At 42.1% G+C, this 15938-nt stretch overlaps 1 protein-coding gene across 5 annotated transcripts in view; it reads right to left on the minus strand.

Moving 5' to 3' along the window:
- AK4 (adenylate kinase 4) overlaps nucleotides 1–15938 on the minus strand; it is a 70542-nt gene that overhangs the window by 31322 nt on the left and 23282 nt on the right. For 4 of the 5 annotated variants that reach the window (XM_046019523.1, XM_046019532.1, XM_046019541.1 and 1 more), the window contains one exon: nucleotides 1399–1518. The exons of the other annotated variant lie outside the window; for it this stretch is intronic. In XM_046019523.1, the coding sequence (XP_045875479.1) occupies nucleotides 1399–1518 (120 nt within the window). The remainder of the gene's footprint in view (nucleotides 1–1398; nucleotides 1519–15938) is intronic. 5 annotated transcript variants of the gene reach the window in all.

Consider the following 15938-nt stretch of genomic DNA (forward strand, 5'->3'; position numbering starts at 1 on the left):
GATTCTTACAGATAAATCTCATTATCTGCCATTCTGTGCTCCTCCTAGGAAATAGCATGGCCATCAAGTTTCTATTTTCATTATATCAAGGAATCTCGCTATTTAAGAACAAGACAAATAATCCATCCAATCCATTTTTTTTCTCCTTTAATAATGGGCAAACTTAAAGTAGAAGATTCTTAATTTCATGAGGAATAAAACTGTGCGATATGTTATGTGTGAATGTCTGCACTCCTCTCCTAGGGGAAATATCCCACCTGTCATCTAGGGGCCCACATGCCTAAAAAGTTTAGGAACCACTAAACCGAGTCTTTATTTTTTTTTTTTTAAAGATTTTATTTATTTGACAGGCAAAGATCACAAGTAGGCAGGGAGGCAGGCAGAGAGAGAGGTGGAAGCAGGCTCCCCCTGAGCAGAGAGCCCAATGCGGGGCTCAATCCCACGACCCTGAGATCACGACCCGAGCTGAAGGCAGAGGCCCCAACCCACTGAGCCACTCAGGCGCCCCTAAACCAAGTTTAAATCAGGTCCAGGTATTACTGTTTTTAAAAAAATCAAACAGTATCAAAGGATGTATCAGGTATTTTTTATATCCTTTCAAAGATTGCTTATGCACGCATTTCTCCGTGTATACACTAATATCACACCATCCTCCCGTGTTTACATGAACAGAGTACATGACATACACTCTCCTGCAGCTAGCCGTCTTCACGTGACAGCACCTCACAGGTCTATCCGTGCCCACGAAGAGGTATGCATTATTTGGTTAACAGACATACCAACGTTTGAGGCATCCCTATGATGGATACTTAGGTTGTTACCAGTGTCTTGCTGTTTACAAATAATGCTGAAAATACACAACTCTGATGATACATCTTAGGAAGAAAGACGGCACGGAACTGCTGAGTCAAGAAGTACAAAGGCTGCTCAACTGCCCTCCAATGGTTGCCCGTTATATACTCTCAAAGTATTTATTTCCTACACACTCAATGAAAGACTTTCAAATCTTCTCTGTTAACCTGACAAATAAAAAATGGTAACTCGTGGTTTTAGTTTGTGTGGCCTACTATGAACATGGGAACCTTGGATTTAAGATGAGTTATACTTATGACAACTTAGTGACGGAAACAACCAGTACCATCGAAACTGGAACAATGACGGGAATTCTGTATATGGTTTGCTTCCGGTCAGTGGCTCTAGGGATGGCGGTCGGGAGACACAGAAGCACAACAGCTTCACCACAGTGGGATTCTAGCATGTCGCCAAATTGGAAGATGCTTAAGTAAGTGACTGCAAGTTGAGAAGAAAAAGTATTTTGCAGCACTGCCTTAAGAATTTAAGGGAGTGTGCGTAACCCGCTGTCCGCAGAGGTCCGGCTTACCCACGGGCTCAACTCACCGTCTAGTAGCCAGTGCTGGCCGCGTCTACTCTCCAGCTCCGACATCATGAGGCGTGTGATCACATGATCGGGAACCAAAAGACCCTTCTCTATGGACTGCTTTGCCATATCACCAACTTCTAGCAAAAAAAAAAAAAAAAAAAAAAAAAAAAAGCTTACGGACTCCTTTCTGACAGTTTTGCCTCCTCTCCCATTCTTCCCCGTGAGAACGCAGGAAAAGCTACAGGTAGAAGCTCTGGAGGTAATTTTTAAAATACTAGTTTCAACAATAGCAGCCCTGTCTTCCATTTGTCTCCCAAAGGATTATAAAAGTGGTTTTTGAAGATACACACAGACAAAAGAGCATAAATGAAGCAGAGAAGATATAAGCAGGAAACAAAAGCTGGAGTCCAGAAGTCCTGGTACCTTCCCAGAGGAGAGCCCCAAAGTAGACACGGAGCCCCCTAACAGTCTCAGACAACAAGGAAATGTGATCCATGACATGGTCCATGGCTTATGGAAGACTAAAAGAACGTTGAGAAGCACAACCATTCCTTAGGGACCAAAAGAAAACATTCCCACTGGTCTTCTAGAAAGAATGCTAGATAACAAGCAGGTTTACTTCTTTTCATGAACCTCAACATAAATAAATAGCACCTTCCTCACACAGTTGTAAAAGCAACTCATTATTATTAGTGGAGTGTCAAGCTCATAAAAGGATATGAATTTTTTAAAAATTAGAGAAAAAAACGCTTCTATCTTATTTTAAAATAACCATTTCTTGTATGTGGAAATCGTGAGTTGGTTCAGCAGAACAAATTATCAGTTTAAACCTGTTAAATTTCTAGGAACTGATTTTTTTTTTTTTAAACCAAGATGAAGTCCTCTGCTCTCTAGAGAACTGGAGAGGAGAATGAACCACTAAGAACCACATTTTTGACAGGCCAGTTATGTTCTTGTAAAGACATAAAGCAGAATTACGTTACTGGAAAAAAGCTCAAAAATCACTCTGTCCCCACTCCCCACCTTCACCGTGAATTTAAGGTAGAAGAACCTTTCCTTCCCCAGGCTGAGTCTACACTCCTAACTCCAACTTCAACACTGAAACATGGGCCATGAAGAGCTCCATAGCACTGGATTACTACTACTGGACAAGTAGTTCAAAGTCAGATCCAATGATGCTTATTCAGGAATGCTGAAGGAAACAACAGCCAAGAGACAACCACATCCAGGAATGTGGCTAAACATGCCTATGAACAAACATCCATTCAACAAGTTTTTACTGACTCTATACTGGGTTATGGGTAATATCCTACAAGAAGAGCAGTGAATAAAAGTTGCCCCCTACTGATACTTAAACAGTGTTACTTTCATGAAGAGTAACAGTAACAATCATTAACCAAGTAACGTACTACCTCAGCATAGTAGGTAAGCTGCTATACCAGGCACTGGGCTTTAAGCACTTTGTCTGTGTTTTTGCCTTAAATCCTCATGAGATCTTCACCTTCAGATAGGAAGTAATACCCATCTTTTTTATGACAGCTTTATTGAGATACAATTCACACACCATAACACTCACTGCCTTAAAGTTACAACTCGGTGATTTTTAATACATTCTCAGTGTGCAACCATCGCCACTACCTAATTTCAGAACATTTTTTATCACCCCAGAAAGAAACCCTGTACCCATTAGCAAGCACTTCCCATTTCCCCCTCCCTCTATCTAGCCTGGCAGCAGCAACTAATCTACCTTCTGCCTTTACAGATTTGCCTATTCTGCACATTTCATATAATTGGAATCATATAATATGTGGTATTGTGTGTCTGGTTTCCTTCACTTAGCATAATGTTTTCAAGGACATTATTGTTCCATTGTATAGAAGTACCATATTTTGTTTAATGGGCACTGGCACTATTCCCACCTCTGGCTAATATTCATAGTGCTACAACGAATGTTCATGGGCAGGTTTTTGTGTGAACATATGCTTTTTCTCTTGGCTCTACCTGTATGGTATGTATGCTTTGTATCTGAAAAATCACTGTGAGACCGTATGCTTGGAGGAACTAGCAAGTCTGGTGCTGTCCTACTCTGCAATGGGCAGGACAGCCCCAGAGCCCGGCTCTTAGTCCCACCTGCCAAACTTTAAGATTTAGATTTTAATCAAAAAATATACATCTTCCAGGGTGACAGACCAAGTGAACTGGCTCCAAATATCCCATGGGGAGACAGTGAAAGAGCAGGAAACATCTTTTATTTGGAAAAGACTCAAAGGGACATGACAACAATTTGCTCATACCTAACACCTGACACCTGAAAAGTCACTACCTCACTCAATCCCGTGGGGCTTTCATCAGGACTAGTTATGGGGATTATAAATGAACAGAAAAGATTGTCTAAGAAATGCCTGAATGGAGATTCAAAGACTGTCTAAGAGGGGCTATTGTGGAGGGATTCTGAAAACTGGCTGGGGATGATGAGGCTACGTGAATGTTTAAGGTCCCTTCCGATGAGGATTTATGATAGTGGGATGCATCTGGACTGAGGAGTCTAATGCAGAACAGCATGCCAAGGTGCCCCTGACGCCTCTCTCTGCTAGAGGGCTCCATACGTACTCCCACTGACACCTCAAGGTGTCCAAATCGTCCTTTCCCTTCCTACCCACTCCTGCCCTGGTATTTCTTGCCTCCGGCATTAACACTACCCTCCTCAGATGTCACCTTAGAGCAAACACCAGTTGTGTTGGTTTTCTTGACTTCTCCCTTCTAACTGAACAGGAAGTTCCTGCCAGTACAATTCTCCAGCATCTGTCACTTCCAAGACAAAGACTAAAACATACAAGTCCAACAGTCACTGCTAGGAACAAACGCGCCAACTCTGCGGATGGCGGCAGAGCACACGAGGTCACTGCGAGGAAAGAAAGGTCAACAACGGCCCCAGATGGCCATGGTGGTTAACAGGAGGGCACAGCTTACTCAAAATCAGAGCTCAGGGGCGACTGGGGTGGGGGTGGGGGGCTCAGGTGGTTAAGTGTCTGACTCTTGGTTTCAACTCAGATCAGGATCTCACGGCTGTGAGATGGAGCCCTGCATTGGTCTCTGTGCTCAGTGCAGAGATTGCTTCAGATTCTCTCTCCCTTTCACGCACTCTCTCTCAAAGCAAATAAATAAAATCTTTAAGGAATAAAAAATAAAAAAGGGTGCCTGGGTGGCTCAGTCGGTTAAGTGTCTACCTTCAGCTGAGGCCATGTTCCCAGAGTCTTGGGATTGAGCCCCACATCCGGCTCCCTGCTCAGCGGAGAGTCTACTCCTCCTTCTCCCTCTACTTGTACTCTCTCTCCCTCTGTCAAATAAATAAATAAAATCTAAAAATAAACACATAAATTTTTAAAAATTAAAAAAAAGAGAAAAATCAGAGCTCAAAGGACAAAGCAGTGAGTTATATTCCAAAGCGAGGACACATAGTGTCCTTTACATAGACATAGAATACATAGAAGAACAGACAACTGGCCAAAGATTCAATAGACAAAGGATCTCATAGCTAAGATCAAAGTAGGTCCTTTACTTACAGCAATCCTCGACTTGCTACAAGATTAAAAGACTGCTTTTGTGGTCTTTTGCATATAAGTCAACCAAAAGAATCCTATTACTTGAACAGTCAATTCTCAATTCTTAGCTTGGTTCACGTCTCAGTAGCATCTGAAATGGATCTTTTGCATAAATAGAATAGCCAGAGTGAGCCTTTTAAAAAATTTTTTTAAATTATTATTTTAGAGTAATCTCTACACCCAGTGTGGGGCTGGATATGACAACCCCAAGATCAAAACTTGGATACTCCACCAATTGTGCCAGCCAGGCGCCCCCTACAGTGAGCCTTTCAAAATGCAAACCAACTGAAATCCTCCAGTGGCTTCCCCTCTCATTCGGAAGTATAAGCCTAAATCCTCACCTTGATCTATAGGGCCACGTGTAATCAGGCCCTCATTCACTGACCCCACCTCCTACTTCTCTCTCCATTGCCCATTCTACTCCAGCCACACCAGCCTCCTCCAGTTTTTGGGTGATCACAAGTATGTGCTCACTTAGGGACCTTTCAAATCCTTCCCCCGGAATTTCACATCGATCAAGACCTCACTTCATCCAGATCTCTGATTAAGCATCACTTCAAACAGGACCCTATCTAAACAGCCCAGGGACAAACACATTCCCCTATCATCCTCTAGTCTCTTACCCTACTTTGCACTGTTTTCTAGAACTCCACATCTTACCTATTATATATTGATGTGTTTTTAAATTCTATCTCCCCCAACCAGAATATTATTAGCTCATTTAGAAAAAATGAAATACTCTATTCAATGCCATATACTCAGTACTTAGTTTATAGTCTGGTATGTATGAGATACTTCATCACAATTTGTTGCATGAATGAATGAATGAATGAATGAATGAACAAACAAACACTTTGAAGTTGATGGGTAACTCCCTCCCCCCCCCACACACAAATCAATCCCATCTTTCGTACATCTATTATGGAAACATGATCCCAAGATCAAATATGGTTCTACTTTGCTAGGTATCAACTTTTTCAAGGGAGACAGAAGACAAGGTATGATTCTGTATTACTTGAGATGGCCACATATCGGGTTTCACAGTTCAGTCTTATTTCATCAGTATCTTAAACTATGCACAGAGATGAACCAGGTCGAATAGGGGAAATGAGGAGAAGGAAACACTAGGAGCCAATGATGCAGAAGCAAGGGGATGCCTGGTGGACCTGGAGGGACTTTAGCATAGCAGGAGAGAGAGAGAAAGAGAGCTAGACAGGCAGGCTAAGGAGTATGGACACTGAAAGATTTTTTTTTTTTTCCTAGTACATAGTTTTAGAAATGCCATTCCCACAGCCAAAACCAGCTACTTCATCTACAGGGCCCAGTGCAAAATGAAAATATGGAGCCTCCCTGTTAAAACATTTAAAATCTCTAAATGGCAAAAGCAGAGCATTAAACTAAATGCAAGTCCTCACGTCAGGACCCAGGTGACATGCCTACAACCGTGTGACTGCTGGACTGGGCTGGCATGGTGAAAGCAAAGGAGCCTATGACAATAATCCAAGCAGGAGACAAGGGACCACACTAAAGTAGAAGTGACATTCGACAGCATTCTGCCCCTTGAGAGAGTACTTTTGAGACAGGGAAACTGAAGGGACCCCAGAAAGGACTGCTTTTTCGCTATCTCTATTCTTCCTAGGACCTCCAAGAGACCCCTGCCTTACACAGGTCTTAAGGTTACCTTTACCTTGTAAAGGTCGAGGAATTAATTACTTCTCTGGAGTCGTCCAGCATAGCATGTAACGTAACGTCTACGGAGTGACTGGGCAGATGGGGCAGGACTGCCAGGAAAGTTTTCCAAGATCCCTGACTCTAGACCCCTTGACACCAAGACTCCTGGCTCCAGGGAGAAAGTGACTTACAGAGGACACCTAAGCACTCATCCTCTGTTTCTTCCAGGTCCTGGATGCCTGAGAGGACAAGTACACAAGACCACCATCCTCAATAAAAACCCGAGACCCCAAGCAAAGAGGAGACTCATTCTCTTTTTCCTTTCAGAGTCTCCCAGACACTCTCTATATCCTCTGTAAACTCTGCTCTCACTTCCTACCAGCTTCCCTTTGGCTTCTCTGCTGCACAAAGTCCAAGACCCTCTTGGCTGCTCTGGCAGGACCCTCTTTGGGCCCTCAGACCCACCCTACCCACATCACCTTGAGTTAACCCAACAAACACAAGTTTAAAATAAGTCTGCGGAAGACTTCCAGGGTCATCTGAATCCAATTTACTAAGTAAGAGAAAGTGCTAAGCACAAAATACGGTTCCAACTATTTTTGGCAACCACGGATCTTCTCTGGAGCAGGACCAACAACACTTCATCTAATCTGATACAAAGTCAAATTTCTACCCCACCTCTTAATCCCCATCTGAATGAAAACCTGGAAAGGTCAAAAACCAGAGCAAACCCGACCTAACCTAACGGTCTATCTCCATCTGAATGAAGACCTCACGACAACAGCAAACTAGATCAAGCACTGGCCAGAAGACAGCCTCCCCCGCCTCCAAAAACCAGGACCTTCATCTGCCCTTGTCCAGTTTGCTTGGAAGAGAAAGCAGTATGGTTAAATGCTAATGCTAGCATGTTTGGATGACACACATACCCACTCCAATTTGTCAAGCAGTGTTCCAAAGAAAGGCTGTGGACACACATAGTCTTACAGAGCTCCTGAATCCTTAGTGTGCATACACACTAAGTCATAAACCGCCAGGATGTTTTCAAAAATAAACAATACATTTAGAGTGCCAAAAACAGGCCAACAGCTTTGCGTTTTTTAGGCTTCATAACAACCAAAAAGAAAATCCATCATGTGTTTGTAAGACTGAATAGAATACGAGTAATTAAGGCCACATTTGGAAGAATTTTCCTCAGAAAGGAAAAGACAAAGCATCAGATTACAAGATGGTATATATTACAAAATTATGTGTATATGTATAGATACATATTATCATCTTCTATATTACATACATTAGAAAAATCAACATTCCACCTATTTTCCAACAATATACATTTTGGGCACCTTATCCTATTTCATTCAATTACTACTAAATATAAATTAAAGTAAGATAATCTTGGTAACTTTAAGAAATATATATTTTCAATTTCAAATATATATTTTCAATTTCAAGATTTTTATTTATTTGAGAAAGAGAGAGAGGGGCAGGGGTACAAAGCAGAGGGACAAGCAGACTCTGTGTTGAGTGGGAAGCCTGATGCGGGCTCGATCATGACCTGAGCTGAAGGCAGATGCTTAGCCAAATGAGCCCCCCAGGTGTCCCTATATTTTCAATTTCTAACTAGATCAGATAATATACAAATAGGCAGAATTTAAGGCTCACTAGTAAGTTGTGTATTTAAGATAATACCAAGCTTAAAAATTTATGATAATACAGAATTTAAGACTACTGTTAGGTTGGCCATCTCTCTAAATTTTATAAAAGTTATTTTTATTGCCCTCATTTATTTCACATTAAAGTTTGCCACACTCACATCAACTGACTCATATAGATTATTGTATTCAGGACAGTAAACATAACAAAACATTGTCAGCTGTTCAATGGGAAGGATATTAGACTCATATTATGAATTAAGACTGGTGATAAAGAAAGTATCTTTTTTCTAAATAACTAGGAGAGCCAGTTTGGCAAATGACATTTCTTTAGAAAATCCACAAGAACGAACACACACACACACAGACACAGAGATACTTAGGTAGTACAAAATCCATTCATTAAACTCTTAAACACTCAGGACAGCCAGCTTAAACATTCCAGAAACTGAATGACCTCCAAACACAAATTCAACACGGGAAAAACAGATTACTGTCATGTAAGAGGAGGAAAAACGGTCCACTGTTCCCTGAGAGGGTTAACTGGAGAACAGGAGGTCTGGTTGGTTTTGTAGTTCACATACTCTCTGAATCCACGCTGCATTCATTCAGCTGATACTGATTAAATATCTACTCTGTGGCAGGCCCTGGTCCAACCTGACAGGAGCTTAGAGCCTCAACACTGGGAATGGGTGTGAGCACACTGAAAACTTTCAACAGCCAAATTTCATAGAATTTCACTCTCTTGGGCAGAAAAATTAAACAATAGTTATCACAATTAAGTTATACAGTCTCTGACTTTGTCAGTAATATTCCATACAAATGTATGAAATTATGAAACAGAAATGGGTGATGGGTCACAAACTAAATGAAGCTGTTCAAAGGCAGAATCTGCCAGCTAATTCACCACTGAACGCTGCTAAAATGTTATCCCTGAAAATACTAGCCCAGAATTGCAGAAAGCCAGCATGATTCCCCTAGTTCTGGACACTGGAGACAAAGAGGTTTGTTTTAACAAAGGCAAGGATTATAATTTCAAGATAATCAACTTTAGTCCAATAAAATCCACCAATGGAATGAAGTCTTATGGGACCATACCTCAAGTGCCATTAATACTTTAAGCAAAAGCAAATGAGGTCTTTTTAATTTTATTTGAATATGTCTTCTCTCTCTTTAGCATGTACTTTTTCAATAACCAACCCATAAACTGCCAACAAAAGGACAATTATATCACGTGTGTTTGGTGCCAAAGATATCCAATCAGCTATTCAATAAGCCTGCCAGCATCCTATAAGAGACACCCCCCCCCCCCCCCAGTTTACCCCAAGTCCACCCCCGTCACTCCAATCACTTAGAACCACAAGCCAAGATTCTCCTCCTCCTCAGGAACACACCACTCACCAACCAAAATTTTCTGTGTGTCCACTACATGCCAGGCACCATGTGAGGCACTACAGATACAGATATAACAATAACTTTGAGAAGCTTACTGATTAGAAGAGAAGTGGAAGAGTCACGGAGAAATCATTATTTAACAAGTGTGTGTGCTGGAGTGCATGTAAGGAGCTTGGAAACAGCCACTCTGTCCTCAGAGGAAGAAAAAAATGAATAGACTGAAAAATAACCCATTCTTCTTGGATGGAGGAAGAAAAGGGAGGACACAAGGCAAACCACTGTCCCCCAGATTAGAGGGACAGACAGGCAAACACAGGAGTCACGTATTACCTGAGCAGAGACCCACAAATGGAAGCTACCTCGGGAACCAGTGCTAGGCAGGAAAACCTGAGGGGCCCCCACAATATTATGAAATTTACATCCAGGAGCTCCACCAGGATCCCGCAGTAATAAATACTGGAGAAAAATGCCCTCAAGCTTCCACGGAAGGGGAAAGGAACCATTCTGAAATAGCCAGAGCACTCTGTTCTTAGCAATCCACAATACATGCAGAGATGGAGATAGAAGGAAGAGGTTTAACCACAGGACTCCACATTAACCTTGGACAATAAACAGCTATAAAAAGAGGGCTCTAATTAGATTACTGAATTTCTTTTTTTTTTTTTTAAAGATTTTATTTATTTATTTGACAGACAGAGATCACAGGTAGGCAGAGGGGCACGCAGAGAGAGAGGAGGAAGCAGGCTCCCTGCTGAGCAGAGAGCTGGATGCAGGGGCTCCATGCCAGACCCTGGGATCATGACCTAAGCTGAAGGCAGAGGCTTTAATCCACTGAGCCACCCAGGTGCCCCTGGTTATTGAAATTCTAAATGTCACTTTGCCTCCGGTATAAATCTCAAACTGATCTTATTTCCCTTTAAAGCTAGGCTTTGATCAAAAGATTTAATTATTTAATGATCAGTAGCTCCCACCTAACACTACTTTTCCCCCACCACCTCATGCCACCGTTTCCCACCCTGCAGCCCGAGGGGACCAACTTGCACAGCTGATCATGTTGCAACCCTTCTTAACAGGCATTGGTGGGGTTCGATCTACTACTGCCCATTTGGTGGCTTCTAAGTCCTTCCGAGACCTGACCCGTGCCTACTTTTATAGCCTGGTAGCCTTTCTCCCTTCACCTATGTGCTCCACCCCATTCCATCTCTATTCTCCAGCCCCAGGTCTCTCTTCCCTCTTCAACTTCCCCAAATGACATTAGCCCTTCCCGCATGCATACACACACACACACACACACACACACACACACACACACTCCTGTTCTTCCACTCTGTAGCACTCATCAGGTTCGTATTTCATTTATCTCGCCAGTCTTCCCCACCATACAACAGGTAATCACGTCCATCTGTACACCAGTGTTTCTGCCACACCTATTCAAAACAGACATTCAACACGCACTTAAGACTGACGGGTCATTCCAACTCCATTCAATGCCCAGAAGGCCAGGGCTAACGGAATCTCTTGCAACAGAGGTAGCCACTCCTCACAGAACAATCAGATCTAAGTACAAACACTTCACTGGAATGTATCTTTCCCAGTGAGGACTTACACGTTCAGTTCAGTTGCAAAAAGAGGTATCAAAAACAACTACATGCAAGTTATCATAATTGAAGTTCACTGATCTTGCTATTCTAAGTCAGCCCTTCGCTCAAAAATATTGACGAAGCAACTATGCTCTGTGTCACGCATTCCCCCCACATGTCAGGGAAACAACGGAGCATCAGCAGTCATCCCCTAGTATGCTCCTAATGGCTCCAGGTATCAAACTGTTGACAAACTGGCCTATTTCAAAACAAAGCCAAGGTTTAGGAATGGTGTCCTATCTTTCACTGGCACAACCATAAATAAAAATAAAGTTTAATTTTGTGTCTTCTTGCCTAAAGAATCTGCCCATTTTTATAAAAGTAAAAAACTCACAAAATTAAACTTGTGTATTCTTCAAAGTACTGCTAAGGGATACATACATATATGGCAAAAAAAAAAAATACAGTGAAGCAAGAGAATAGTAACGATGAGATACAGGATAGCAGTTGGGAGTAATGGAGGAAGGACATCTGGGGGATGTTCTTATCCCTCAGGCTGAGTGGTACAGACACAACTGTTATCCTCTGGAACATACACATGCTGCACACCCTCTTCTTCTTCTGTCTGCCCATAACGTGAGGGCAAAGTGGATACAGAAGACAGAGCTGGACAAATGTCCACGAAGCAGCAAATTCCCAAGATGCCTGGCTAAGGCCAGAAACAAGTAACTACTCAATGTACTTCTCATTGTTCAAGCGAGAAATGCAGAGTGAAAGGCCCTTGTAACAAAGCTTGATTTCCTCATAACAGTACCTAAAACCAGTGGGAACCACTGCCCACTTCCAGTATCATCCCCTCTCCAGAAGTTTTGTTACTGAGAATGCCCCCCCCCCACACACACACCCTAAAGGCATGGTCAGAAATGAACTGCAGTTTTAGGATTCTGCAAACTACAGGTTCTCTATCCCCCCACCCCCCACTCAAAAGAACACTTTGGCACCCAACTTGTCACAAAATGAAGAAAATTTTCATTTGATAAACGACTTATCGTTGATATCACTTTGATGAATCTTTTAGTAAGAAAACAAGCTTTACGAAAAACATCACTGTGAACAATATCAAAGTCCTTTAAAGGCAGAAATTATGGAAAAAAAGGCATTTTGGCACCTAACTCAAATGATTCATTTCAAATGGCTGGTGTCCACCCTCCAAATGGCCTTGTTCGAAGCCAGGCTTTCTTTTCCTTCAGTACAAAAAGACATGGTTTTTAATCACTCCCTAACACTTGTGATTGGTAGCCATGAAGAAACGTCTGAACCTCGTGTAATGGTCAAGAGCTTACACCTCAGAGCCGGACTGCCTGGGTTCAAATCCTGGCAGTGCCACTGTCCAAGGCTCTATGACAGGGCCTGGCTGCACACCCCGTCCATGCTCATCACAGTCCGCACGGCCAGATGCGGTTATATTTCTGCCTACAGTTCACTCTTCTTCTTAAACGGGGTTGCTTACAAATCCTTCACACCAGGTTATAATGTCTTTGAGGCTAGAGACCATCTTGTTTTAACCATCAATAAATACCACTTAACTTGAGATGAAAAACTATCCCATCTTTAAACTCTCATCCTCCTGGAGACAAACCATAAATGACTCTTAATCTCACCAAACAAACTGGGGGTTGCTGGGGGGAGGTGGGGTTGGGAGAGGGGGAGGTGGCTATGGACATTGGGGAGGGTATGTGCTATCGTGAGTGCTGTGAAGTGTGTAAACCTGGCGATTCACAGACCTGTACCCCTGGGGAAAAAAATACATTATATGTTTATAAAAAAAAAAAAATTGGAAGGGGAGGCGAACCATAAGAGACTATGGACTCTGAAAAACAACCTGAGGGTTTTGAAGGGTCAGGGGTGGGAGGTTGGGGGAACAGGTGGTGGGTAATAGGGAGGGCACGTTTTGCATGGAGCACTGGGTGTTGTGCAAAAACAATGAATACTGTTACGCTGAAAAAATAAATAAATTAAACTCTCATCCTCCTGTCTCCAACATTCTACAGATTATTAGATGAACTTTCACCTCCTTAAACCCCCTGCCTTACCTTACATGTATTACACTGTACAATCCTAGTAACCACAGTCATGACTTCAAGGCATTAAGACTCAGAAAAACGTGTTTGATCACACAGTAAAAATTACAGGCAGCAATGTTCCCTTTAAATGTTATCTTAATTCTTTGGCATTGAATTATTGCATAAAATAAATTACTAAATTAAGCAAAACATTGTTATCTGATTTAACTATATAAATGGACATTTCATCCCTTTGCCAGTGGTTCTCACACTTCTTGCTTCAGTCTATTCAAGCTGGTGCAGAAAGATCCTTAGCACAGGTTGTACTTGGATCCCAAGCCTGACCTCTGCACAAGAAAGGATCTGTTCCTACAAGTGCATGTTTGCTCCTCCTAAAGCTATCTGACATTCTGAAACACCCACAAAATGTGTATGAGTCAACTCTTACAGATTTCTGAGATTAAGATTCCAAAATATTCTCTAACAGAAGAGGCAGAAAGTTTGACGTGAAGAGAAGAACTTATTTTCACACTAACAGGTATATACATGGAAGTCATCCCAAGTGAGAGGTTATACTAGGCTAGATTACCAAAAATCTGCTCTCCCTCTTTTTGAGCTGAATCTTCTTCTGGGTGTCTGTGTGACAAAGATAAGCTTTACCTAAAAACCTTGATAAATCACAAGACATTAAAGATTGTAAACTATTTCCAAAGAAGGTAACAAAGATAGCTTTATACTTCATTTTATATAAAATAATACAAAACTTTGAAATCATAAAGGAAGACTTTCATCGTGCTTGTCCTTTACTCCTTTGGATGAAGAACTCCCTCTCCAGGAGAGCAAGTCGCTGACCACATGTCTCTCCTGAGGAGCAGTGACTTTACATGAAGCTCTGAGCTTCAGAGCCTGACCTTTGCTATTTGGCCTTAGGGTCCAGTATCTACCTCATCCTGGGGACTATTATTATTGGTGTCAACCACAGCAAATTGCAGCTAACATTATTTGAATTTGTAATCTATATAATCAACCACTCTCTAAGTCAAAAGAAGGTTCATAGTAAAAAGATCTTTCTTTTAACCTAGATTTGAACTCAAATCTATGCAAAGTATAAATGTGCACTCTTTACCACTAATTATGAGGTTAGAAATGAAAAAACCTGTAATGTGATTTTTTTTTTATTGAGGTTAAAACTGACATGTAACATATTAGTTTCAGGAGTACAACAAAATAACCTGGTATCTGTAGATATTAGGGAATGATTACCACAGTAAGTCTAGTTAACTTCACTAGACACAGTTCACTTCACTAGACACTAGTTAACTTCACTAGTCACTAGACACAGTCACAAAATTTTCTTCTCCTGATGGTAACTTTTAAGATCTATTCTGTTAGCAAGTTTCAAATATGCAGTACAGTATTATTAACTATAATCAACACGCTGAACAATATACCGCCATGACTTATTTTATAACTGGGAACTTGGACCTTCTGACTGCATTCACCCATTTTGCACCTCCCTCCCCATCCCCATGTCTAGCACCCGCCGATTTGTTCTCTGCGTCTATGAGCTCAGGATCATTTTGTTTTGTTTGCTTGTATAGTCCACATATATGTGAGATCATACAGTTGATTTATTCTTGCCATCTGCATTTTTATCATGGGATGATACCCTTTTAAACACATCAGAATGGCTCCAAAATGAGGCAGAGAGCCAAGATGTTTCAAGGAATTACCAGCAGGCTGAAAATCAGGCCTCGGCTCTTGGAGCTCTGCCTCTAAGTCACTGTCCACAGGACAGAACACATCAACGCGCTTCACACATCATGGCCTCGGGTATCCTCACCTGCATGGAGGGGCCCTGCCCGCTCTGTCATCTCCCAGGTGGAATTTCAACTTCCTTCACCTGGTTTTGCGGCCTCGTGTGGGAGCCAGGGGATCCAGCTTGCCCAGTATGTGTGGAACCACACCAGTCTGCTTCCAACCACCAAGATTCCACTGGAGCTGAGGAGATGGACCTCAGAAACTAAGGAGCAGCTCCCTGCTTTCAGGGGCAGTCCCCGCATAGGTCCTTACACCCATTCTAGATATTAGGGGTGTGGTCCGACCAGACCCCAGGCCTGCACCACCTTGGCGCTCCCTCACATCTGGCCTTCCAGACCTCCTGCAAATAAGGGCCAGTGCTTTGCTTGGCCTCTCTGCTCTTTTCTCTCTGGTCAGGTGCAGCATTGGTACATTCACTCAGTCTCATTTTGTACCCCCTGGGTCCAGGGGGTGTGTTGCTGTAATAGCCAAGATTAAAAATATGTATGGACAAAAGCCAAGTTTCTGCGTAGGGGAGGGGTTCGCATTACTGGAAGAGCAGATGATCCAATATCTAAGTGCAAGGGAAGTCCAGCGGATTCTTTATCCTGAAGCTTTCTGCCCACACTGGCGGATCAATTATTATTTGACACTGCACACGGATTCAAAGAATAAAACAGTGCAGTAACCTCATTTTAAGAATTTAAATAGATCATGAAAGAAAAAGATACTGGGAGTCTTAGAAGCCAAAAAATTTTGGATGTCTTATGTCAGGAGCATTTTTTTGGCCCCAA

Source organism: Meles meles, chromosome 1, assembly GCF_922984935.1.
Source record: "Meles meles chromosome 1, mMelMel3.1 paternal haplotype, whole genome shotgun sequence".
NCBI classification, from domain to species: domain Eukaryota; kingdom Metazoa; phylum Chordata; class Mammalia; order Carnivora; family Mustelidae; genus Meles; species Meles meles.